The sequence below is a fragment of the Carassius gibelio genome, chromosome B14 (genome assembly GCF_023724105.1).
Source record: "Carassius gibelio isolate Cgi1373 ecotype wild population from Czech Republic chromosome B14, carGib1.2-hapl.c, whole genome shotgun sequence".
Lineage (NCBI taxonomy): Eukaryota > Metazoa > Chordata > Actinopteri > Cypriniformes > Cyprinidae > Carassius > Carassius gibelio.
The window spans coordinates 10,585,005-10,612,343 of record NC_068409.1 but is presented as its reverse complement, the minus strand read 5'-3'; the positions used below and the strand labels follow the sequence as shown (position 1 = coordinate 10,612,343).

The following is a 27,339-nucleotide window of genomic DNA, read 5'->3' as shown; positions in this document are numbered from 1 at the left end:
GATTAATAATATTAAAAAATAATTACTTGAATTAAAATAAATTACATATTTCAAAAAACTATTTTATGCCTTAAATGCCTAAACTTGATGTACTAAAATAACTAAAGTTGCAAAAAATAAAAAAAAGAAGCATAGAAATACATCAAAAAACTAAAAATTACTTTAAAATTAAAATAAAATAAAAATAAAAACGAATATATAAAAATAAAAACTATTATAATATCTCAATTATACCACTATCAATTATCAATCAGTATCAGTCATCACAGTTTTTTCTCACAAATTAATATTGAAATTAATAAACAATTATTTTTAAATAATTATATAATATTTTTATATAAATTTATCAAATTTTGTATTTAAATGCAGTAATAATACAATAATACTAATTATTATAATAAACAAACAAGCACATTTAATTTAGTACAAGTATGTTAAACATAACTCATCCCATGAAATAAACTGCATGTCTTGTCTCTTTTTTAGCCTATAGAAATATAAAATAATATTCTTGATAAACAGTAACATTTAAATATATATATATATATATATATATATATATATATATATATATATATATAGTTATTTTAGTACATCAAGCTTAGGCATTTAAGGCATAAAATTGTTTTTTGAAATATGTAATTTATTTTATTTCAAGTAATTATTATTTTTTAATGGTATTCATCTTTAAGTTTATATAATATATATAATTATATATTATATATATAACTATATATTATATATATAACTTAACTAAAATACATAACTATTAGAATACATTTAAATCCACAATTTCAACAAATCAGTTAAATATATTTACTAAATGACATTATTGTTTCTTTCTATGCAGTTCTAACAGAAAGTGAAAAAAACATATGAAAAAATGGTTTTAGTCACATGATTATCTACATTTAATTTTCACAGCCCTGAATAAAAAACAGCTTTAACCAACTCTTGAACATCCATAAATCATATTTATTTCTCTTATATCTCTTACATGGAAAATGTATATAGTCATGATAACGTATTTTAGTACATCTGAGTCATTATAAGAGTGCACTTTAGTTTGTCACACACACCACAGTTGCTTTGGCTTATCCACAGGTCATTACACACACAAAGATACAGCTTGAATAAAACCAACAATAAAAACAACCTGTGCATAATAAGCACACAGTTACTGTGAACATGAAGCAGCAGCCCTCAATCAAACAGAAGGACACATGTGGAAAGCTCCTGTATTCTGCAATGATGTTACAGCATAATGATATGAGACATCCATAATATTACACCTGAAAACATCTGCCATTCAAAGCCTTCACACACACATCACAAGCAGATTAGAGGAGAACGCAAGCTGTCTTAAAGTCAACATTAAAGATGAGGGAAGCATCATATAGACAGCATATAGCTTATATAGGAACATATCGTGATCACACAGGCTGCGTTTAAACTCAACGGACCTTATTCATGAGAAACAAGCTAAACTTATTGGAGTAGATCATGCATAAAAACGGATTTATGAACCATTTCCACACGTTTTGTAAGGCACTATTCTTCGTAAAGCTGCGTTTGAATGAGTTCTATACAAATATATAGAATTAAATAGAACATTTAGCTAAACAAAAATTTGCTTTGCTAGTGTTTCTTGAATAAAGTTCCAATAAAAGTTGCTTTCCTAAAATACCACACTTTCATTTTTTTTTTTTTTTTAATGTACGTCGTGTTAATAAAGAGTCAAAGGCTTCAGAACATTAAAATATCTTATGGAAGACAAAATGATGAAATATTTCCCACTCTCCATCTAGTGTGGAGTGTGTGCTTCGCCCTTCATGTTGATCGTGAGGTACAGTACAAAATTATTAGCTTTTATTTTTTTTGCATGTGTGCATTTCCCCCTCTCATCAACAACACTCAATGCAGCTGATGTCCATTAATAAGGCACATTTTCCCCTGAGACTGTACATGATATTTCTCAAACACACATATACTCAATGTAGCTACTGCCAATGAAGCAGTTTAAAAAACATCCGAGAAAGGCCACAAACTTAAAAATTAAGGTTTGCTGTATTAAAGTTTTCTTAAAATGTACATAAGCCATCCAAGATTAGATGAGTGTTTCTTCATTAGAACTGATATGGCGTAATGCATTGACTTGGATCCTCTGCAGTGAATGGGTGCCGTCAGAATGAGCGCCCAAACAGCCGATAATGATGTAGCATCATGAAAGACCTCTTACAGTACTAACATTTCACTTACACTTAACATTTACATGAAACATTTCAGAGTAATGAGGTTTTGAATGTGTAGGTTTCATAAATTTCGACCATTTTGAGCAGTCGTGTTCAAAGGAATTCTGAATTTCTCAAATATTCAAAAAACTGGTTTTTGCTGTAATTCTTGTAAAAGATTTAAATTATAAATATTTTCCTCATTTTTTAATTAATAAACAATGGTTAAACAGGGAACTACACTTGCAAACTTATGCACCTAATTAAAAAATAATACTATAATAATAATACTCTGATAAAATATTAGCCTTCCCATTACGAGATGATATTTGACTCCTTAAAGTGATGTACCAATACCTTAGTAATGGCATTTTTCTCACTTTATTAAGTATGTAATCTTTATTCAAATTCAAAAATATATATCTATAAGCTATTTAAAAAATTCTAATTAAAACAACTAGAATATTAATAAAAGTTAACAATCAAATGAAATCAGTTTTAAAACATAATTTGTACTAGAGAAAAAGTGGCTTGTAGGTGTATCGCCAGGGTTTAATGAGGCTCAGCGGTCACATGAGTGCAATTTAATTCAGAACTTCATGTTGAGGTTAATGTTTTAAATATAACATTTTGTATATATAAATATGAAATGATTTAAATAACAGAAAAGATTAAATGAAAGTAAAACTGCCAGTAGGTGGCGCCAAGTCCCTGATTTTATCCCTGAATCTTTCATTCAATTGATTCGTTTGAAGAGTTGATTCGTTCAGGAAAGGAGCCACCGTCTGTCTTTATGAAGAGATCATTGATTCAGATTCGTTTAAAAACGCCCATTCATACATAAATGCTGCTTGAATGGAGATGCGCAGCAGGTCAGCTGTTACTTTGTTTATTTTGTCACTATTTTTGTTGAATACAGCAAAATTAGGCAATAGTGTTAAGATAATGCAATATCACTTAATATCAAGTCTGCTTTATTGTCAATTCTTCCACATGTACAGTACATACATACAGAGAATCGAAAAAAGTGTTAATATTAACTTCTTGTTTAATTAACTGTTGTATTAAATCAACATCTCCACCTTGATCATTAGCACGGTTTCGTTTAGCCTTTGACAGCACATATAGGAAGATTTTTGAAATAGCACCATTCTACTAAATAATTTCATTTCAGATTTATTTCAAGTACTTTCAGGGAACTTTATTTGTTTTCAAGTACCTTCCAGGCCTTGAATTAATGTCTCTGATATCCGAGTACTTTCAAGAACCGTGGGAACCCTGTGTGGATTATTGTGATGTGTTTATCAGCTGTTTGGACGCTCATTCTGACGGCACCCATTCACTGCAGAGGATCCATTGGTGAGCAAGTCATGTAATGCTACATTTCACCTTCATCTTGAAATGAGGATGAGTACATTTTACATGCACAATAGCATGTTTGGCTTATCTGCATCATCTCATTAGAAAAAAATGCACTTAAATAAAAGAGGAATATTATTTTGTCCTCAATAACAGCATTAGGTTGTTTTTGCACATGGATTTATCTTCCCTTTCTCCCAAAATAGTCAAAGGCAAAAATGATGGTGTCAATGTAGGGACGTTTTCCTGAGGCAGGATGTTTAAAGCTGAAGTCGAGTCGAGAAACACAGCTGATCTAGGGTTTATAATCAAACTCTGAAAGGCATATGAAACTGATGCTACATCAGTTGACCACAAGCGCTCTCAGGCCTCTTGTTTTGAACTAGGTCTTTTCAGTCATGGGACCCAGATCAGCTCTGTTACACGTCCTCTGCTTTACATTTTGATGTTGGAGTAAAGCTCATCGATCAGTTTCCTGAAGCAGTCCCTGAGGTCAGCGCGTTTGGCTTTCAGGGTGGGCGTCAGGAGGCCGTTCTGGATGGAGAACATCTCTGTGTGGAGAGCAATGTCCTTCACCTGAGAAGAGAAGATGATGATTTATTAAATCATTTCTTTATGCACTTTAATGCACTTAAAAATATTAAGACCTAAATTTAAGATTTACATATTTGAAATTCATAAACAAATTTCCATCCTAATAAAGTTAGGGCCAGTTTTACTAAACGGGGCAAATTTGCACAAGAGTGCAATTACAAAACAGCGCTGATGGGTGTGAAAATACCTGCGGGTGATTTACTAATAACATGCAAATTAAAGAACACAGACGCGATCTCATTTACATATTGACCAATGCAATATACCAAGCGCAGCACAAGTTAGCATAGTCGCAAAAAAAACCTGAGGCCAAAAAATTATGATTTGCTAAAAGTTTTAATATTTGAGCTTTCAAAGTCATCTTTTATTTCTTGAAGCAAGTTCATAAAAAAATAGCATGGCTTGGCAGACGATATGTTCGGATAAAGTGTTCTTCTGCATTCAAAATAAATTGACACATGTGGAAGAAATCCTCTCCCTTCTACCACGCGCTCTGTTCTCTGTGATGCCTCCTCTAGCAACAAAAGTTACAGCCATTTCAAGCTTAAAATAGTTTAAGACCTGCTTCTTTTGGGTGTTAAATAATGAAGCAAATACTAGTAATTTGACGAGCGTAAACCTTAGTAAAACGTGTTGCTTGATTCATTTGAAAACTCTCCTCCCATAACTTTTCTGTCTGAAAGAGAAACTCCTAAAAATACATATTCAATAAGGTCAGGCGCAAAAATAGCGGTCCACTCCTTTTCAGCGCTAATTCGTCACTGCATTTTTAACGATAGAAATGTTAGTAAACTGGTCTTTAATGTGATGCATGTTTGCCAGTCACACTTTAATGAAACCAATCAAATTTCTGTAAAAGTACTAAAAAAAATTTACATTTTAAATACACAATAACTAGGTTTATGTGTTTATTACTAATAAATCAAATTTGTTCAGCTCTCATAAACAATTTAACTAAATGAATATTGCTTGTTCCATACTTTAGCCTTATACACACTTCTTAAATAAACATAAGTAATTATTTTCCCAATGAAAATATTAGTGGTAATTCAAAGCGCAATTTGTGCATGCATTTTGAAAATGTGATTATTTAAATAAAATCAAATGCAAATAATTAATAATAAACTATGTCATGATTGTTTGGAGTGTAGAAATCATACTTGGTTCTTACTAGTTTCATTTATATATAATTCCCAAATATGCAGCACACAAAGTTTATTAGTTTAAGTTAAAACTGTATAATCCAAATGAATGGAAATTAATATTTTTGGAGTCTATCAAGACGAACCTCACCTGTTCAAAAGACTTCAGGCCACTTTCTTTACCCAATTTGACAATATCTTCCAGAATGGCTTTCTTCACCTCCTAGAAAAAAACATAAAACACATTATTTTTCTCTCAAACTTTGTGACTTGTTAGATATATGCATTTTATATTAGACCCAAATATACCCAAGAATGCAACTCTCTGAAAAGTGGTGAAGTGAATAAAAATGCACATGGCAGATCTGTCTTGACCTTATTTTTGCACAGTTCTTCATACGAGCCCTCTATGCCTCTCTTCTTGGCCCAGCCGGGCAGAAAGTCTGGATCAGGCACAATGACGGCTACCAGACAGGCCTGTGGAGAAAATGAGAGAACAATGAATAATGAAGACTTGTCCTGTAACGCCTGCATCTGCGTGTTGTTCTCGCTCTCCTCACCTGCAGACTGTCTCCATGAACGAAAGCCTGCGCCACAGCTTCGCTCCTGATGTAAATGTTCTCGATCTTCTCTGGAGCGATGTATTCACCCTGAGCCAGCTTAAAAATGTGCTTCTTACGATCCACAATCTTTAGAGTGCCATTCTGCGAAACAAAAAACATGTGGTGGTCAAGTATGATCAGTCTGATTCTTTTACTAATCACTGAAAACTATGAATTAATAGAACTATCAAACTAAAACTTAAATAAAGGCATATTTGACATGAATTAAACCTGATCTGCTAAAATAACAAGTAGCTAAATAGTCATTTGAAATATGAACATTCAAATAAATGCAGCCTTGAATAGAAGAAATGAAAACATAGTACAAACTCAAACTTGAGTAGTTTTAATTCCACGTGTACACATTTAATTAGCTGTGTCATGTTTGATTATTTGTAATTCAAAAGTAGTGCATCTCAATTCTTCATTTTCTAAATTAGAATAAAATGTGCCTGTGAATACAGAACGAATGTCCTCTATTAAAGCACTCTTACCGGCAGCCACCTGCCAATGTCTCCAGTGTGAACCCAACCGTCTTCATCAAGAGCCTCCTTCGTCTTCTCAGGGTCTTTCAGATACCCCTTAAAAACATTAGGACCCCTCACACACACCTGCCAGAAACAACACCGGTCAAATCACACATCTAATAACACATACACACACATCAAGGTTATTCCTGCTAAACCATGATAAAAATCCTTTTTATTATTTGATGCAAAATAAACCTTAAATGAAATAAATTAACTGAAATAAACTTCTTTAGAAATTCAGTCACTAATTTCTTTAGATAAATAATTTTGTACATTTAATTTATTATTTTTTAAGTACTAAGCAAACTGAAATCAATAAAAAAAGAGATATATTTAAAATAATAATAATAATAAATAACTGTAAATAAAATCACAAAAACTTTCAAATTAAGTGTTAAAACAGGACAAAATAAAAACCCAAAATATTAAAAACTATAATGGTGTCTTTTTTTCCCAAAGCATTAACAAAAAAAAAAACTTAATACAGCTGCAAAACTTTTTATTTATTTCTCACATTACTACGTTACACCACATTAAATTTAATTTTAATAAAATAAGATATATTTATTTTCTGTATACTTAATATACAAATTAAGTCAATACAGTAGGCCTTTATTTAAATTACAGTAAATGATTAATTGTGATTAATGGCATCCAAAATAAAAGTTTTTGGTATAATGTGTGTATACTGTGTATATTTATTATGAATATAAACACACAGAGTATATATAGAAAATATTTACATGTACAAATATTTCTATTTTTATATTTAAGATTATATATAAATATATTTAATCTATAAACATGACATATTTTTCTTAAATATATACATGCATGTGTTTGTATTTATATATATATATATATATATATACATATATATATATATAGCCATACTAAATATACACAGTAGCCACATATATCACATAAACAAAAACTTTTATTTTGGATGCGATTAATCATTTAACAGCACTGCATATATAATTTTTTTTTACAAATCTTAATCTTTAATACATTTAAGGTCCGTACGTATAATAATATGACTACATAAAATAACAACAATAGAATCTCATTTACATTAAAACAACACACACACACCTCTCCCTCGCCTTTAGTGGCATAATAGTTCATCTCTGCCACATCCACTAGTTTGATGTCATTACAGGACAGAGGAGGTCCAACATGACCTGCAACGACACCATAAACCAGTCAACATAAACATGCACCTGAGTTAATAACACATGCTTCAGTGTGTGTGTGTGTGTGTGTGTGTTACCCGCAGTCCAGTCTCCTGGTAGTGTAACTGTGCTCCCTGCAGTGCATTCAGTCTGACCGTATCCTTCATAAAACTGCAAGGAAACAACATTTAGTTCACATCCAGCAGTATAAGATATGGTGGAAGGAGTCTTAATGTATGCGTTTAGGTGATCAAACTGACATTGCAGCCCAGCGCAGCTCGCAGGAAGGTGAGAACAGGAGCTGAAATGGGAGCCGCTCCAGTTATCATCATCCGAACCTGTCCTCCAACACTGGCCTACAGGGGGCAGCACAGACCCGTTACTACACTAAACACTACAACCCTTTCTAACTCTGTCAGCACAGAAGACACAGCAAGCACATTCTCAGGTCAGTGATCACCTGGACTTTCTTGAAGATGATCTTGTCCCACACACTGTCTCTCCTCATGATGCCGCTCTTCATCTCCTTCTCTTTCCTCCTGAACGCAAACTCCAGGATGCGTCTCTTCAGGGAACTGTTGGCCTGTCCGTAGATCTGCGAGAGCGTTTGACTACATTACTACTACACTACAGCATCTAACATGGGGACACTACGAGGGAAAGACATGAATGAGGGGACACAGATCATACAGCAATACAGTCATCAATGGTTACTACATGCTTTATATGTATTTAGGCATATGATCAGTTAAGTATTAGTACTACCACTACTACAAATAGTGCTAAATTAATAATAATTATAATATTCAAAATAAGTTTAATTTTAAATCAATGAACTACATTACTATTTTTCTAGTACTACTATTTCACAATTAAATAAAAAACATAATAAACACTTTAGTAATTTTTTTTTAGTTTTAGTAATTACTATTACTAAAAATATTTTATTATTCTTTAATTATACAAATGTAAATAAATATTATTAATAAATACCCTTTTTTATAGTGCAGTAGTTTTAAGGCAATTGTAATATATTAATAAAAAATATATTATAAAAAAATAGTTTTTTAATATTTGAATAATAAAACTAAATAATACAAAAATATTGCAACGGTTAAACTATTTGTACTATTAAATAAAATTAGTTTTTAATAATAATAATAATAGTGATAATACTGTTATTAAAGTAATTTTTTTATTATTTTAATTATACAAATTAAAATCAATACATCACAATTGCATTTTTTACAATTAATGTATTATTATTAATAATAATGATCATTTGAACATTATTAAATAATTATTGCAAGCAATTGCAATAATACTATTTGTACAATTAAATAGCATTAGTATTTAAAAGAATTAATAATATGAATAATATGTTTTATTTTACAAAAACAAAAATTGCAATATAAATCTGTAAACAAACATTAAACTACGGCACTAATTAAATTAATTAAATCTTGAATCTATTGAGCTTTTATTTTGGTCAGAAACCGCAGGGAGAGATTAAAGAGTCTCTTTAGTTAATAACAGTTTCATTCAGGATTTTCAGTACAAATATGGGAAGATAAATGCCGAGTGCTGCATTTTCAAATGGACGTTGCAAGCAACCCAAGCAACTCTGATTTACACATTCCTTATACTAATATCAAGACCACATCTGTAAGCTCACCTTGTCAAACATGCGGTTCAGCAGACGAGGAACCACAGGGAACACGGTGGGCTTCAGGGTCGTGAGGTCATCCATCAGAACTCGGATGTCACCCTGGAAGTATCCGATACGTCCGCCGTGCATCAGCATCACACCCTGAGAGTGAGGAAACAGCATCAGTCCACATGAACACACATGAGCTGTTTTAAACCACTAATAATGTGTTTATTAAAACACTCAACTAACTTAAAGCACTCATCACAGACCTGTACGACTCTCTCAAACATGTGTGCCAGGGGCAGGTAAGAGATGTGTGTGTCCCGAGGACTGATGGGGCAAGTGGGCTGCAAATATGAACATCAGAAACATTACAAATTACTGTTTAATAATCTGTTAAACATTTGCATCCTGCTTCCCAAATGTATTAGAAGTGTTGTGTGATTATAGGGCTTTTATTTGAGAATGCATTTACCTTTGTGACATTGATGAAGGCAGAAACATTAGACACTATGTTTCCGTGGGTGAGCATCGCTCCTTTAGGGTTTCCTTGTGAGAAACCAAACGAGAAACCTCTTGTCCATCATTACACTCAATTTTTTTTTCAAACTGATACTACATCAAGAATTTGGAGTGCATTGGTCAGACACTTTTATCCAGAAGACATTACATTGCATTGAAGCCAAATGTACATTAATGTCAATTTGTGCATTTTCTGGGACTTGGATCTTCGTGTTACTAGTGCGTAGAATTAAGTAAAATAAAACATCATACCAGTGGTTCCACTCGTAAAACAAATAATAGCCAAGTCATCAGGCTGTGGGGGCTGTAAATACAGGAGAAATAAAATAAATATTGAGAATTTTTAAGAAATAATAAATGCACAGAAAAGTAGCATCCAAACTTTTTCCAGAACTAAACGTTTTATAATTATAAAATATATAGAAAAATAAAATACAGTACTAACCAAAGGATTCTGTCGATGAGCCTTGCCGATATTCTGCAAAGGAAGGGAAACTTATTATAATAAATGATGAAGAAGGAAGTTCAGTGAAAGAGGAAGAAACTGCAAGGTGAATGAGGTTTGTGTCTGTGACTGACAACAATCAAATATAAACAAATATAAAAACACTTAAGCAATTTAAGATTATGAAATGTAGTATTAAAATAAACGCGTAATATTAAACTAAAAAAAAATGACTAAAAATTTAATCATAATGTCAAAATAATAAAATAAATCAATTAAAATAAATATTTATTAAATGACACATTTAATCAAACTATTACATAAAATACTGAAATAAATCATATAAACAAAACACACTTATTTATAAAATAACAAAATAATGAAAAATAATAATGAAATTTAAGTGAACTTAAATCATAAAAATTTAATAAATACACAATATTAAATTAAACATTTAATCAAAAATGTTATAATGAAAATTAAAATGGAAATAAATATAAATAAATAATATAAATATAAATATAATAAAAATAAATACAAATACTAAAATATCATCAAAATTACATTTAATAGAAATAAAAAAAAATTATATTGAAAAATACATAAAACAATTCATAATAAAACACTTAAAAAACATACTAAAATTTGATATTTTATTTCTTTATTTGCATGTCATGTGACCAATAACAGTCATCAAAGGAAAGTGGACATGCAAAAAGGATTTTTAATTAGTGAAATATATACACACATATATATACATACATACATACATATATATACACACACACACACACACATATATACATTATATACACATTTATATATATATATATATATATATATATATATATATATATATATATATATATATATATATATATATATATATATATATATATATATATACACATATACACGCATGCATGCATACATACATACATACATACATATATATAAAATCTTTTTTTTTTCTTTTTTTGGGGATATGGTGCTGTATGGTATTCTTTTACATAGTTATTATTGTACATGAATGAGATATTCATATAGTTCATCCAATTCCATAACTGTATCATGGTCCTTTTTTTTTTTTTTTTTGGCTGGAAGGATGTACTGTAAATAGCAGCTGAAGTGTCAGTGAGCTCTTCCACCCAGTTTCCGCAGATGATCCGGGGCACAGAAAGACAAACAGACTCCACCAGACGCAAACACAAACATCGATCGCATTCGCTGGGGTTAAGCAAAGATTTGAGCAGACAATCTGCGGTTCATTTACCTCTGCGTCTCTCAGACTGATGATGTCGATGCCACACTGCTGTGCTCTGCTGACCAAATCAGTGTCAAAGTTTTCAATGAGGATCAGGGTTTTGACTGAGTGCTGTCGGCCCGAAACACAGTCCAACAGCAGCTTGACTTTCTCAGGTACGTCACATACAACTGTAGAAATACAGGCTGCAACACACACACAAAAGCATGCAGTAAAACAGTCATAAAAAAAGAAATTACATTCATATTTAGTTATGAATCTCTAACCCTAATAATGACCTAGCAAACATAAATAAATAGACAACAGGGACATCTTATGACACATCTGCATGCAAACTAAAACCAGTGACTAATAAACAAACTAACTTTATGTAAACACACTAATTTCAAGATAAAAAAAAAAAACGGACATACTTTTTTCGAGGATGTAGCTTATGGCTTCTGTGCCCAAGGTGTCATACAGAGGAACTGATATCAGAGAGTAAGTGTAGCAGGCCAGCTCTGAAATCGTCCACTAGATGAAGATTTCTGACATTAGTGAATCTCAAACGTTACAAGATGAACTGCACATTGAATCACTGTAACCTGTCGCTCACAAATTTAGAGTCCCAAACAGAGCAAAAACTCAAGACGGGAGATTTTAAAGTTGCCATTTCAATTGAAATTTAAATTAAAGATTAATTTGATCTTTTAAAGGTGAAATGTATGTTTTGCATCAGTACCAATCAGACTTGCAAAAAATGATTTATAACTTTTTTTTTTCCTGTGTTTGGTCATACAAAGACTCAAAAACTTGTGCTTCTGGATATTTTTTTTTTTTTTTTTTTTAAGAGAATTTATTATACATTTATACATTTGGAGAAATGTAGCATTACATCACTTCTCTCTGCAGTGAAAAACTCTTTCAGTGGGTGCCATCAGAATGAGAGTCCAAACAGCTGATAAAAACAAATCAACAAATCTTCAAAACTCTTTCTTCTGGACAAGTATGAATCAATAATCCATGATAAAGCTTCCTCCAGTGAAAAGGACGGTTCTCTTTTGTTTCTGATTATGCATATTTCTATATTGATTCAGACAAGACTTTTTTTAATGGAGAACTCAATATTATTTATAGAGGACCTATATTTTTGCCTGAAGAAATGGTTTACTATTAAATTCCCAAAAACATTATAATTTTCCCGTCACAAGACATTAGTTAATGGACTGGAGTGGTGTGGATTACTTTTGGATTATTGTGATGTTTTTATCAGCTGTTTGGACTCTCACTCTGACGGCACCCATTCACTGCAGAGGATCCATTGGTGAGCAAGTGATGTAATGCTACATTTCTCTAAATTCAGTTATGAAATCTTCTGCAATGTTCAATTTTGGGTGAACTATTCCTTTAAGATGAATTGCATTATTAAGTTAAACCAGGTTCAAATCTAAACACGAGTGTAAAGATGCATTTGGGCAATTAATCAGATATTTATTAGCTCTGACCTCTGGTCTGTTCTGAGAGAAGATGCCGATGTAGGGATCTCCATCCTTAGAGTGTCCTTTGTTCAAAAATGCTGATCCCAAATTCTCTGCTCGCTCAATCACCTGATGAAGAGGAAATGACAAATAACTTAACCAAACCAGAAAACGACTTCTGCAGTTCACTTTGCACAAGAATGGCGGAAATAAAGAAAATTATTATTTCTCTAAATAGTTTAAATTCATTTTTCCATTGGAAGCTTAATATGTGACCCTGGAGCACAAAATCAGTCTGAAGTCGCTGGGGTATATTTGTAGCAATACCCAAAAAAACATTGTATGGGTCAAAATTATATATTTTTTCTTTTATGCCAAAAATCATTAGGATATTAAGTAAAGATCATGTTCCATAGAGATATTTTGTAAATGTCTTACCATAAACATATCATAACTTAATTTTGGATTAGTAATATGCATCACTCAGAATTAATTTGGTCAATTTTAAAGGTGATTTTCTCTTTATTTAGATTTTTTTTTTTTTTGCATCCTCAGATTCCAGATTTTCAAATAGTTGTATCTCTGACAAATATTGTCCGATAAAACTAACCATACATCAATGGAAAGCTTATTTTATTCAGCTTTCATAAGTTGTATAAATCTCAATTTCCAACAATTGACACTTAAGACTGGTTTTTTGGTCCAGGGTCACATATGTTAAAGATTATCAGTGCATGCCAGTATAATGTGCAATCTATGTAGATTATTAACAAGACAACAACATAAGGAATGTACATTTGACAGCGTCAGCAGTTTAACAAGTTCCCACATGCCCGTTTTATAGTTTGACCACCTGTGTAAGTGCAACCTTCACAAACACGCCAACAACCTACAAGAAACCTGCACGTAAGAGGTCTGAAATCCAAAACCAGCTTCACCACAGGTGTGTGTCGGACGCTCTGGTTACACGTCACACAGATTAGGCATTTTGAAAGAACAATGTCTCGCTCTATGAATTACTTCACAGGTTTTACAGCATGCTAGATGTAAATTATGTAAAGTTTTTATTAAATGACCCAGTGCACCAGGTAACTTATTATCTTTTAAACCAAGGGAACAGTAAATGTGAGATATAATAAATCCCAAAGCTCATTAAAGATGGGCGGATGGCATGCACCAGTGTGAGGGATGGGACAGGTCTGCATTGTGACATTTTACATGTGTACTCTTATGTCTTAAAACACCACACGTTTTTCTGTGATGGATTTCACAAATTAAGATATTTTTGATGAAATCACACCATTGTAAACACCATTTACATTCAGTGGAAATTCTCCAAAATGGCACTAGTGTAAAATCTTTTTTTTCTTCTTCTTTTGAGGACAAAAAGTATTCTCGTAGTTTCGTAAAATTACGGGTTTGGAGCGACATGAGGGTGAGTAATCAATGACAGAATTTAAATTTTTGGATGAACTATACCTTTAACATAGGAAATATAAGATAAATGCGTTGTTTACATACAAAACTGCAAAAATAAAAATCAATCTTAGTGATGAGGTTAGTGAAAATATCAGAAAACTTACAGTATTACAAAAGCATGCATCAATTAGAAGAAGCATGGATCAAAACAGGAACACGGATGCAGAAGTGTCATCCTACCTCTGAGTACGAAAGCCATTCATACGGCTGCTTTGGTTTTCTTGATCCAAGACAGGGACCATTTTCTGAAAGAAAATGTAAAGATATCACATAAAGACCAATTAGATTTTTCTGTTTTGTGTTTATATACAGAATATTCAACATCATGCGATATATTAATGCTGACCAATTAACCACAGGTTGATATTGACGCATTTCATTGTAAAATATAACTAGATTTTCACCCAAATCATTATATAAAGTTAGATATACAAGTATGTTCAACTTGATCATTTATTTATTGCTTCAAGGTTGAAATAAAAGTTAAAAGTACATACTTGACTCCCTGAGACCCCTTTGAAACCACTCGTATAGGGTCATGGCGTCCTCGTAGAAATGGCTCAAGAGCGGTCCTCCGTTTAAAACAGCCGCTCGACGAGCAAATTCTCCACCCTGATCGACAAAAAAAGATTTTATATCAAATCTCTGATTACAGTAAGACAGGCTTTGAGTTCATCTTAATGTAGTATTGTGTTACCGGCAGCTCTACTGACTGCATGCGCAGGTCACAGGGTGCTTTGAGGGCTTTGGGTCTGGTGGCAAACCAGTACGCCGTGACGGCGGTGAATGCACCCATGCCGAGGAGGGTGTTTGTGGAGAGACTGTGGAAATAGTCCCTCACCTCGGACAGCTCAGGGATTCGCAGCTGCTTCAACAGCTCGTGTGCCTGCATGACTACAGTGAACTCAATCTGTGGAGGACAACAGGGGTTAAAGTAGACACTACTGTGCTTATATCCTAGCACAGGGGGAAAAAATACTTTGATATTACCATATTTATGTATCATGGAATGGCAAAAAATGTTGAAATACAAAAATCTGATAAGCAGAGTTGACGGTATCTGGCCCTTGATTTGTGTTGTCAAAATTGAATACAAAAGAAAAATAAATAAAAGTAAGTGGTTTACCATGGCACATGTCCAAAAAAAATGTATTATTTGTGATATCACATACATGCATATATACATAAATAATACCAAGGAAATTCAACAGATCAAAAGGTGGATTTAACAGGGGACAAAAAAAAATTCATGGTACTTTTAGCAAACACAAAATAAGGTTGTCTTACTACTTGTATATTATATTCATTCATTACACACAGACTGATATATTTCAAATGTTTATTGCTTTTAAATTTGATGATTATAACTAACAACCAAGGAAAATCGCAAATTCAGTATCTCAGAAAATTAGAAGATTGTGAAAAGGTTTAATATTGAAGAAACCTGGTGCCACACTCTAATCAGCTAATTAACTCAAAACACCTGCAAAGCCTTTAAATGTTCTCTCAGTCTAGTTCTGTAGGCTACACAATCATGGGGAAGACTGCTGACTTGACTGTTGTCCAAAAGACGACCACTGACACCTTGCACAAGGAGGGCAAGACACAAAAGGTCATTGCAAAAGAGGCTGGCTGTTCACAGAGCTCTGTGTCCAAGCACATTAATAGAGAGGCGAAGGGAAGGAAAAGTGTACAAGCAATAGGGATAACTGCACCCTGAAGAGGATTGTGAAACAAAACCCATTCAAAATTGTGGGGGAGATTCACAAAGAGTGGACTGCAGCTGGAGTCAGTGCTTCAAGAACCACTATGCACAGACGTATGCAAGAGATGGGTTTCAGCTGTCGCATTCCTGATGTCAAGCCACTCTTGAACAACAGACAGCATCAGAAGCGTCTCACTGCAAAAAGGACTGGACTGCTGCTGAGTGGTCCCAAGTTATGTTCTCTAATGAAAGTAAATTTTGCATTTTCTTTGGATATCAGGGTCCCAGAGTATGGAGGAAGAAAGGAGAGGCACACAATCCACGTTGCTTGAGGTCCAGTGTAGAGTTTCCACAGTCAGTGATGGTTTGGGGTGCCATGTCATCTGCTGCTGTTGGTCCACTGTGTTTTCTGAGGTCCAAGGTCAATGCAGCCATATACCAGGAAGTTTTAGAGAACTTCATGCTTCCTGCTGCTGACCAGCTTTATGGAGATGCAGATTTCATTTTCCAGCAGGACTTGGCACCTGCACACAGTGCCAAAGCTTCCAGTACCCGGTTTAAGGACCATGGTATCCTTGTTCTTAATTGGCCAGCAAACTCGCCTGACCTTAACCCAATAGAAAATCTATTGGGTATTGTGAAGAGGAAGATGCGATATGCCAGACCAAACAATGCAGAAGAGCTGAAGGCCACTATCAGAGCAACCTGGGCTCTCATAACACCTGAGCAGTGCCACAGACTGATCGACTCCATGCCACGCCGCATTGCTGCAGTAATTCAGGCAAACGGAGCCCCAACTAAATATTGAGTGCTGTACATGTTTATACTTTTCAGTTGGCCAAGATTTCTAAAAATCCTTTTTTGAATTGGTAATTGTAAAGTAATTTTCTGAGATTCTGAATTTGGGATTTTCTTTAGTTGTCAGTTATAATCATCAAAATTTTAAGAAACATTTGAAATATATCAGTCTGTGTGTAATGAATGAATATAATATACAAGTTTCACTTTTTGAATGAAATTAGTGAAATAAATCAACTTTTTGATGATATTCTAATTATATGACCAGCACCTGTAATTTAAAATTTCAAAAAGATCAAAAGAAACATGAGAAATGTGTTTGTGTCTGACAGGCAACTTTCTTATTGCCCTTCAGTGATTCATTAAATCAGTCCTGTTAAAAAAAAATGTATTGGCACATTATTGAGCTGAAACATTGTGGAAAACCCTTTGATTGAATCTTAGCAGTCAATTGGTAATCAAAGTGAACTGTGACACGCTATCTTTACAGGGAAACAGTCAGTGGTGAAGGGTCAAGCTGATGAAATGATCAGATGTTCTGCAAGGTCATCTTCATCTGTGATTCAGTTCACATCAAGCTTAGGTTTTATATAACAACAAACCTCCACAGCAATCAACACTCCTGTCATTAAACCTACATTTTACAAAACAGGTTTCTGGGCAAAATTAACACCAACAGCTTGAACTAGTGTTGGCTACATTGCAACATTATTTTCATGACTTCTGAGCTCACTTCCCCCACATTTCTGCTAAGAACAGAATAAAATAAAATAAAAAGTCCTACAGTGCACTGATTGTCAACATTTTTAGTTGAACATAAAGAACGTTTTTTATTTGATTAGTTTGTCACAGAAACTTAGGATCTGAACATTGAACAAATCCAACTACACATTATAATCATATTCAAATTAACAGTATAAACTACAAATTTAATTTGCAACAAACTAACCCAAGCTAACTTAGCAGCAGAATTATGATGCCATGAGTCACCTTAGTCAGCTAGCCTATGTGATTCAGGTTAAACCTTGCGAGGACGCATTACCCCTTTAACCTCTCACCCACTTCTATTCTTACTGCCCCGGGTCGGATCTTTCTGAGAAACAGCCTTCACTTAGTGAGTAAAACAGACACAGTGTGAAGCCCTTGTAAACTCATGCATGTCTGCATACAAACAACGCAGAGTTAATTATAATATTGTGGAGTCTTGGAGCTAAAATACTACAAACCATTTAATATCTCTGCTCATTCAGAACAGCAAATACTAAGTTCTCTACATTCTGACATAAGCAACTCTACTATAAACAAGTTTCTCCGACTTGGCTAGTAGACGCCTTTGCTTGAAAACCTGCCCTTCATCAAGGTGTTGACTACAAAGTCAAACCATCTCAAATCACTTGGCAAGAACACAACATGACCAACACACAACACACACACACACACACACCCACTTCACCTGAAACTAGAAGAATGAGGTACGTCCAAACCTGGGCGTCGATGTGCTTCCGGCACCCACAGAATCACGCCAACAGAAGGTGAAATGACCAGGTGAAGAAAAAAAAAAAAAGGTTAAGTCTGAACAACTACGGGTTGAGTTCATGTGCAACCGCAGTTCAGACCCCTGCCGACTCCTTCCTGTCCCTTATTGGACAGAAACACTTGCTGCGTCAGCCAATCACAGAACAGGAAGTCAAACAAGCAACGACCAATAGTTAAAGTACTCAAATAAAACACAACTGACTAGATGATTGTCACTGTGTCAATACTCACAAAGAACTATATGCTGATTACATTACGCTGATGTTCTGTGATAAAAAATGACTGAATTTATTTTGTTTTTATTAATACTTATACTTAGAAAGGATGTATTAAAATGCTCAAAAGTGACACTAAAGACATTTATAATGTTACAAAGATTTCAACAGTCTACTCATTAAAAAATCCTGAAAAAAAAAACAATGAATTATGATTTACACAGAAAATAGCAGTACATCGGTTTTAAACATTTATAATAATTGGAAATGTTACTTGAGCAGCAAATATAATATATTAGATCACAGGAATAAATTACATTTTAAAATGTATTCATTAGAAAACGGCTATTTTTAATTGTAATAATATTCCACAATATCAGTGTATTCTTGCTCAAGTAAATTAGGGATGCCCTGGTTGACCGGCCATAGATCGGTTTTCGGTCTTTTCTCGGCCAGTTTTTCCGGAAGTGCGCCCACGTGCACATACTACATTGTAATCATTCGCCATCATGAAATTTGTGTGGCAGTATTTTGAAATCTGTGCGCAGGACAATTGTCTCTGGCTACACGTCTGAGGCACAGATAGCAGGAAGCGGTCAGCCGTTTGTGTACTGGCGCAAAAATAAGAGCCCCTTTCCTGCTCACTGAAGCTGAGCGAGCGCACTGTACCTGCCCCTGTTTTTCTTTTTTTGTAAAGTAGAACTTGCATACACATTTGAAAAGCCAGAAGTAAACGTCAGTTCTGTATAGGATGATTATTTTAATTTTACAAAAAGTGTTTAATTCAACCAATTAAATATTTTTAGGGTAATGATTCACATCTATTTTTTTTATTTTTACTTGAGTCAATAGTTATTTATTTTTCATTGGCTCAAGTAAAAAATATAGATGTGAATCAATACCCAATTTTTTTATTTTTTTATTGGACGAATGAAACACTTTGCATCTGATTTTAACATTTTGGAATAATGTATTTATATAGCATACTTTTATGTAGTCTCACTGGTAAATACCTTTTTTTTTTAAGCCAAATTTAAAAACTAAAACAAATACTGAATGCTGTTTAAGAAACCACTTATATAATGTGTGTTGATTGTGTTGTTTGGATTGTAGAACTATGCAGTTTTTGCCTTTAATTTCACATGGTTACAGTTAATCTTTTAATTTAAGGCCAGTTCTATGTAGTTTCAACCCAATTCAAAAACAAAAGCTGAATGCTGATCTCTGTATCATCTATGTTTGTACTGAATGTTGGCTACTTAGGGCCGTTTCATCGTCAACGCATCTGTACGCATACGCGTCCCCGAGGCTACGCATCATTACGCGTCGGTGCGTAGCCAAATTCGTTGTCCTAGTTTTTGATACGCGACGCGCCGATTCACGCAATACTATGCGTTGTCGGTGGGGGCGACATTGCAAGTATTGTACATTAATTCAAGTATATTGTGTTTACAGAAGAAGAAGGTTTGAATACAATGGCGGGCGAAGAGGAAAAATTATGCGAACTTATACATATTCATCCACATTTATACGATAGTTCATCAGCAACAGAATACACTCCTCTTCAGTTGCCATTGTGATCTGAATATCACGCGACCCGACTCTACTACCCCTGTTGCGTGAGCGTTGTATTGCATACACGCATCACCCGTGATGCTTGCGTTCACTGTTTAGACTATGAAAGGGAGCCCGTCGCTCGCGTTGCTTGCTCGCGTTTCTCGCGTTGACTATGAAACGGCCCTTACTGTGCAGATACTGCTGTTAATTTCAGATGGTTATGGTTATTGTTTCCAATAGCCAAAAGCCAGTTTGGCCTATTAAATACCAAATAATCTTGTTTATGTATACTTTCTTTCTTTCTTGTTTGATGCTTAAAGAAAAAAATAAATAAATAAAAAATAAAAAAAATCGGAAATCGTTATCGGAATCGGCCAGTTTGCTTGTAAAAAATCCTGACTGTTTGCTTGTAGGAAATCCTATTGGCCATGAAAAATCATGATTGTGCATCCCTAAAGTAAATGCAGCCTTAGTGAGTGTAAGAGACTTTCAAAAACCTTTGAAGAAAACTGAATGCCAATAAATTGCAAAATTTCTAAATATCAGCTGATATATCTGTCGATCACTACCTACTATCGCACTTCTGTTTATTTCTCAAAGATCTCTTTATTATCTCAGTGTTTGGTATCGACCCGTCACGAGGAGCTGATAAATAATCACTTCGTCTCATTCCACTGGTGTGGAAACTTTCCAGGGCAAAGGTAACATGACCACAGCCTCGTCCTTTAAACTCTTGAGGGGGGTGAGTGAGACCAATGACAGGCCCGCAGGCCGGTCACCCGATGGGCACAGACACAACCCCCTCCCAGAGCAGGGCTGCTATTTAAAAATAGTGGCACAACAAATGGAAAACAGTGGCATGAGGTTGAGTGGAACAGATCCAGATATATTAAAGGCATGCGAGTTATGACGAGAGACCAGCGGACATATCACATCCGCATTAACCTCAAGAACAAGACAGCTTTCACTGATTTGAGGTGTAAACTTTAGTGCAATGTGAATTAAGTCAATTAAAAATTAAAACTTATATATATATATATATATATATATATATATAAAATAAATAACCAGTAAGATTATTTGCATTTTTCATGACATTTACAACAGAATTCTGACTACTGTAATACACCTCTTTTAGGGTCCTTTTTTTATTATTATTGGTTCATTATATATTAGATATGAATGTTTACTTAACATACATTTTATCAGCATAAAGGCAGGACAGCATATAATGCTACCATTACATTACAAAAATCTGGGGTTGTTTAGATGCATATATTTGATAAAAAAAATACAGTAAAAACAGCAAAACTGGGAGATATTATTACAATTTAAAACAGTTTTCTATGTGAATATATCATTAAAAAAAAGTTATGTGATCAAAGCTCTATGTGAATATATCATTAAAAAAAGTTATGTGATCAAAGCTGAATTTTCAGCATCATTACTGCAGTCTTCAATGTCATACGATCTCTCAGAAATCATTCTAATATCCGATTTTCTGTTAAAGAAACTTTTCTGATTAATAATATTGACAACAGTTGTGCGGCTTTATTTTGTGGAAATAACACCATAATTTACTTCAGGATTCTTTGATGAATAGAAAGTTCAAAGGAACAACGTTTATTTAAAAAAGAAATCTTCCATAACATTCTAAATGTATTTATGCACTTAAAAAAAATGTGAAACCATAAAAAAATGGCCCTAAACAGCTTTACATTTTTATGCAAAGCCCAATTTCTTATGCTTTATGGTGAATTATGACCCAGACACATTCTTAAGAGGTTTTATGTGACTCACGTCTCTATTATTCACACTAGATCATTTATTTCAGTCATTCATACGGAATGCTTAGGCCTACATAGTTTCAAAACCTACACAACAGACAAGATTGCATCACACTGCCTGTCAAACACCCAATGACTAGTCCCAACGAGACCAAGCAAACAGAAAGAATCAGGAGGTGCTTACCTCAGCAGTCACCATCGTCAATAAACAAATATTGTCCAATCAATCAGCAGATGTATCGTTTTATCCATGATAAAGGACACACAACTAAAGGCTAGTCAAACTGAGAAGTGGGAAGTCATATCTCTGATCCAATATTAAACATAGCAGTGTTGCAACTATTCAAAAACCACAACATTAGACAATTATGAGTCAGCTGCATCATGGGGTCAGTTGATCTTATTTACAGTTTTAGACAATAATACGCCTAATAAACCAGATTAAATTAGACAGGCAGTATCAGTCTGACCTTGTGAAATCTATCACATGTCTCTGACCAGGACAAAGGTTGAGTTTTATTCTGCTTCTGAGTGTTGACAAAATACACACACTGCAATCTCCCTTATTCAAGATATGTGACCTATAAATGCATGCAACAATCGGCAGCATTCACCATTATTAATAAAGATGAACAGGTGTGGTCTACAGGCACCCATTCACACGCTCAGACGCCCATGACCTTTTGTCCTGCATATCAGGAGTCTGTTTCCAAACCCTTAGTTTCCACAATACCTGTTCATTAGCAACACAATGACCGAACCAAACAAGCCCTGCAAGAATACCAGATTACACATGAATCACATTGGCCTAAACCAAAATACAAACAACCATCTACACAACCACAATGAGGGCAAGATATAATATACAATCACAGTGTGTACACTACAGCTTCACAGTAATCTGAAATCGCATGAAACTGCCTTCATTGTTTGTTTGTTTTTTTTTCCCCATAAAAGCCTATTGTTGAATACTAAACCTTTCATTTATCCACACAGGTGATTTCCACAGGTAGAAGGGATACTGGAAATAGAAACATGATTTGTTGTCATACAACAAGGTCAAAAGGGACACAATGGATCTCATGCGAGATGACATTCTAACCTTTAATACAGATTAATGCTCAATTTCTAGGAGGAAAATTGAAATCTATAACTACACTTTTGCTTAACAGCATGATGAATGCATTTAGAAGCTAAATTAATAACTTGAGTCATAGTATATAGTCTCACACACACACATATATATGACAGATGACTTTCTGTTTCTAATTCACAAACCAAGAGCAGCTTTAAATATTCAACACATAGGCTCTTTACAAAACACATGCTAATTTAAAAGTAAGGGTTTGCACTGCACAGTGTGCAATTGATAAATAATTAAAATACATATCTAAACAACAATTAAAGTCGAAACTGTTAATAAAGAAGAGTTCATAGTGTCACATTTCATTTCCATTCACACATGCTCTTCTGCAGGCATCCGTATGCATAAATGACACGTTGCAATGTTTCAGAACACCAGCAAGCAACAAGTTGCTATTATGCTACTGCATTACGCATTTCATTACTCAACGCAGTATAAAATACATCAGAAACTGTAAAAGACTTTTAAACTGGATTTACTGACCTGTATGAGACAGAACTCTCCTGATAAACGACCATGCGCGTGGCGTGTCTGCTGAGCGTTTACTACTTTTTCCACTGCGTTTGGTGGCAAAAATCTCCACCAATCAGAGGCACTGTACGAATGAACAGACTGTAAGTAGGCCTGTGATTGGTAGCTCGTTTAACTCGCAGTAACCCGCGTTTCGCCCTCGTTCACCTTTGTACAGACTTTCACAAGCGGGAGCGCGCGCAGGTGTGATATTATGTCAATATCATATCTATACAACAAGGGATCGATAAAAACACCTAATATATGTAATAATTCAGCTGCATTGATGATTTAATATGCTAAATATTTACTATTTATAAAAATATCCCGAATAAAAATTATATTGTAATAGTACTAGTCTTCGTAGAGTCATTTTTTTAAATAACACGTGTGGATGCAGTGAGATCCTACTGATCAAAACGATAGAATAGCGAAATTTAGTGGTGAACCGTAGGAAAGAATGAGTAGTATTGGAAAATTAACCAACCAAAGAGACACAGATATATATACAGAAAAAGATTCCATTTATTATTATTCATTATTATATATCAATTAATTATTTATTATTTTTTTTGTATGTGTGTGACTGGGCCATGTTTGGGCTTAAACCCAAGTAGCCTAATAGGCTAAATAAAAACTCTTAACAGTTTGAATGATAAATCCAATCTGTCTGTTTTACTAGTAGAAAAGAGGAGATACGTTTCCTCAACTGATAGAGTTCTGTTAAAAATAAAAACAAACAAAAAAACAATAGAAACATAATGTTTAGGAAACCACAATTAAAAAAGTTAAAATGTCGCAAAACTGGCCCACCAGAAAAACTAAACCCATATTTAAAATGTGTCTAGACTGTTTGAATGTTTTCTTCTTAAAATTACTGCAATATTGTAATCTGAGCTTCTTGCAAAGGCCTGCGTGTATTAAATGATGTTTTCACGGCTGAACTACCATACAATATCAAGTTAGAACCTAAATTAACTTAAATACACTTGGCCCCCATGAATTTAAATTATATCAACCTCTTATTAACCAGTGGGCCTGTTGGCGTTTTTTTTTTGTTTGTTTGTTTTTTTTTTTACTCTGTCTAATATCTTAGTAATAGGCTACTCATAACTTACACATCATTTGAAAACCTAAAACTTCAAAATTCATCCTGTGAAAGCTATTTTTGAAATCGGACATTGCGATACCATGGAAATGGTACTTTAATATCTTTTGGCAGTCTCCTTCCGGTTAGTCAGGTGTCACATTACATTACATTTTATTCATTTAGCAGACGCTTTAATCTAAAGCGACATACAAATGAGGACAATGGAAGCAATCAAAAACAACAAAAGAACAATGATATATAAGTGTTATAACAAGTCTCAGTTAGCTTAAACACAGTACACGTAGCAAGGGCTTTTAAATAATATAATAAACAAATAAAATATAAAAGAATAGAGCAAGCTAGTGTTAGGTCTTTTTTGGCTTTGTTAATTGTATAATAAATTAAAGGACAACATAAAAAAGATTAGAGAAAAAAAGAATAGAAAGCTAGTTTTTGTTTTTTGTTTTTTGTTTGTTTTTAAGAATAGAATTAGAATAGTGAGTGCTAAAATTAGAGGGTCAAATAAAGATGGAAGATATGTGTTTTAAGCCGATTCTTGAAGATGCTGGGATTGAGTTCGGCAGGTCATTCCACCAGGAGGGAACATTTAATTTAACAGTCTGTAAAAGTGACAAGTGCTTCTTTGGGATGGCACAATCCACCCGCTTGTGACACTTGTGACGTTCACTTGCAGAACACAAGCTTCTCGAGGGAACATAAGTCTGAAGTAATTAATTTAGGCAAAGGGGTACAGAGCCAGTGGTAGTTTTGTAGGCAAACATCAAACATCCCTGAATTTTACGCAGCAGCTATTTGTAGCCAGTGCAAATTGATAAACAGAGGTATGACGTGTATTCTTTTTGGCTCATTAAAAATTAATCTTGCTGCCGCATTCTGGATTAATTGTAAAGGTTTGATATAACTGCCTGAAAGACCTGCCAAGAGAGCATTGCAATAGTCCAGCCTGGACAGAACAAGAGCTTGAACAAGGAGTTGTGAAGCATGTTCAGAAAGAAAGGGCTTGATCTTCTCGATGTTGAATAAGGCAAATATGCAGGACTGGACAGTTTTAGCAATGTGGTCTGAGTAAGTCAGCTGATCATCAATTATAACTTCAAGGTTTCTGGCTGTTTTTGAAGGAGTTATGGTTGATGTGCCTAACTGGATGGGGAAATTGTAATGAAATGATGGGTTTGCTGGAACAAAAAGCAGTTCTGTCTTGGCAAGGTTGAGTTGAAGGTGATGGTCCTTCATCCAGCAAGAAATGTCTGTTAGACAAGCTGAGATGCGAGCAGCTATCATCGGATCATAAGGATGGAATGAGAGGTAGCGTTATCAGTCATAGCAGTGGTATGAAAGCCATGTTTCCAAGCCTCTGGAATGCGGTTCCTGAGATGCCCTTTGCCAGTAGGGTTGACAGGAGGATCTGGTGGTTAACTGTGTCAAAATCAGATCAAGCAAGTATTTGTAATAAATTAAAAAATGTATTATGGTGTTTTGGAATCAAAACTTTTTTTTAATCATGACAAAATACATACCATCAGAAAGGTTGACAGATATTAACACATTTGTAAAAGAAAAATGCATTTAAAAAATGTAATGGAGTTTTGATGGCACCCGGTGGCTGTTTGTGGTATAACGTCCTAAATAAAATCTCTCAGGTCTGCGTGGGACTATTCTTTAGTAATATTCACTCTCTGTTCACCCACTGTCCACTTAGAATAATTTTCTATAGTTAAATATTTTATATATTATTATATAACAGGGGAGGAATCTAAAAGAGGAGGGGAAAATAAAATGTATTTTACGGGGCCCTAAATTAAACAGAAACGTGGAATGCACTTCCTTCCCCATTAATGTTAAATTAACACTGTGTGACAAATATAAATATTGTATGATATGGGGGAAAATATTATAAAAATAGATGCTGTTCAAAATCCTGCCACGCCATAGAGTGACACTTTTATACAGTAGTTTTCCCTAATTGTTTTACATGTACATAATGACCTACTGTATGCTGCAATAGATTTACAGCTTGAATAAAGTTACATTTTAACTATTTTTTTTTAAAGTAACTATTAAAGTATTTCACTATTTTTTAAGAATTTCTATATGGTCAGTAGACAAACTAGTACAGTAAGCAACTTGATAAAATGAAGTCAAGCTGTTAAGAATCAGAAGTCTCTCAGTTTAGAGTCTGGCGCCCTCATCTGAGAGGCCCATTTCTCTGAAATACACACACTTAACAAGCAGCCCTTTATACAGTCTCTGTGTGCAGCTATAGTGCAGTCCCAGAAGGCCCCTAACCAGTATTTTTTATAGGTAAACAAGCGATATGCTTTGCATATGTAAAAAAATAAAAATAAAAAACAAGATACTAGATATATATATAACAGCCTAGCAAATGCATTTGTCCAGTAGTCTAAATAAAGACATTTCAGGTGTCCACTAGAGGGCAATCAATCCACTGGAACTACAGTAGTCTCAGTACAAGAGAATTTGAGTCTTTTGAAAAAGTTTTTTCAAAATTTTATTTATGCAAAACA

General features: G+C 33.9%; 1 protein-coding gene across 2 annotated transcripts; it reads right to left on the bottom strand.

The window, feature by feature from the left end:
• Positions 1 to 954: 954 nt before the first annotated feature.
• Positions 955 to 23,820, bottom strand: acsl1b (acyl-CoA synthetase long chain family member 1b). 2 transcript variants are annotated; one of them, XM_052574689.1, is made up of 21 exons: positions 23,677 to 23,820; positions 15,149 to 15,361; positions 14,949 to 15,063; positions 14,632 to 14,696; positions 13,000 to 13,101; positions 11,929 to 12,028; positions 11,525 to 11,700; positions 10,252 to 10,284; positions 10,059 to 10,110; positions 9,760 to 9,833; positions 9,554 to 9,631; positions 9,309 to 9,443; positions 8,094 to 8,228; positions 7,894 to 7,989; positions 7,732 to 7,804; positions 7,554 to 7,642; positions 6,423 to 6,539; positions 5,887 to 6,030; positions 5,702 to 5,803; positions 5,478 to 5,549; positions 955 to 4,166 (listed from the first exon to the last, which is right to left on the bottom strand). In XM_052574689.1, exons 2-21 carry the CDS (start codon positions 15,341 to 15,343, stop codon positions 4,026 to 4,028), a joined length of 2,094 nt encoding a protein of 697 aa, XP_052430649.1. In that variant the 5' UTR covers positions 15,344 to 15,361; positions 23,677 to 23,820; the 3' UTR covers positions 955 to 4,025. The 2 variants fall into 2 exon arrangements, with proteins under 2 accessions (XP_052430649.1, XP_052430648.1); XM_052574688.1 differs by lacking the exon at positions 23,677 to 23,820 and adding an exon at positions 18,408 to 18,572.
• Positions 23,821 to 27,339: the final 3,519 nt, after the last annotated feature.

Bases quoted from the DNA above. Each gene is read 5' to 3' on its own strand.
- acsl1b (XM_052574689.1), bottom strand. From the start codon at position 15,343: ATGCAGGCACACGAGCTGTTGAAGCAGCTGCGAATCCCTGAGCTGTCC. The intron at 7,805-7,893 runs GTCAGTTTGATC...GTTTCCTTGCAG, and splicing joins GAGCTGCGCTGGGCTGCAAT to TTTTATGAAGGATACGGTCA. The intron at 6,031-6,422 runs GTAAGAGTGCTT...TTTGTTTCGCAG, and splicing joins ACATTGGCAGGTGGCTGCCG to AATGGCACTCTAAAGATTGT.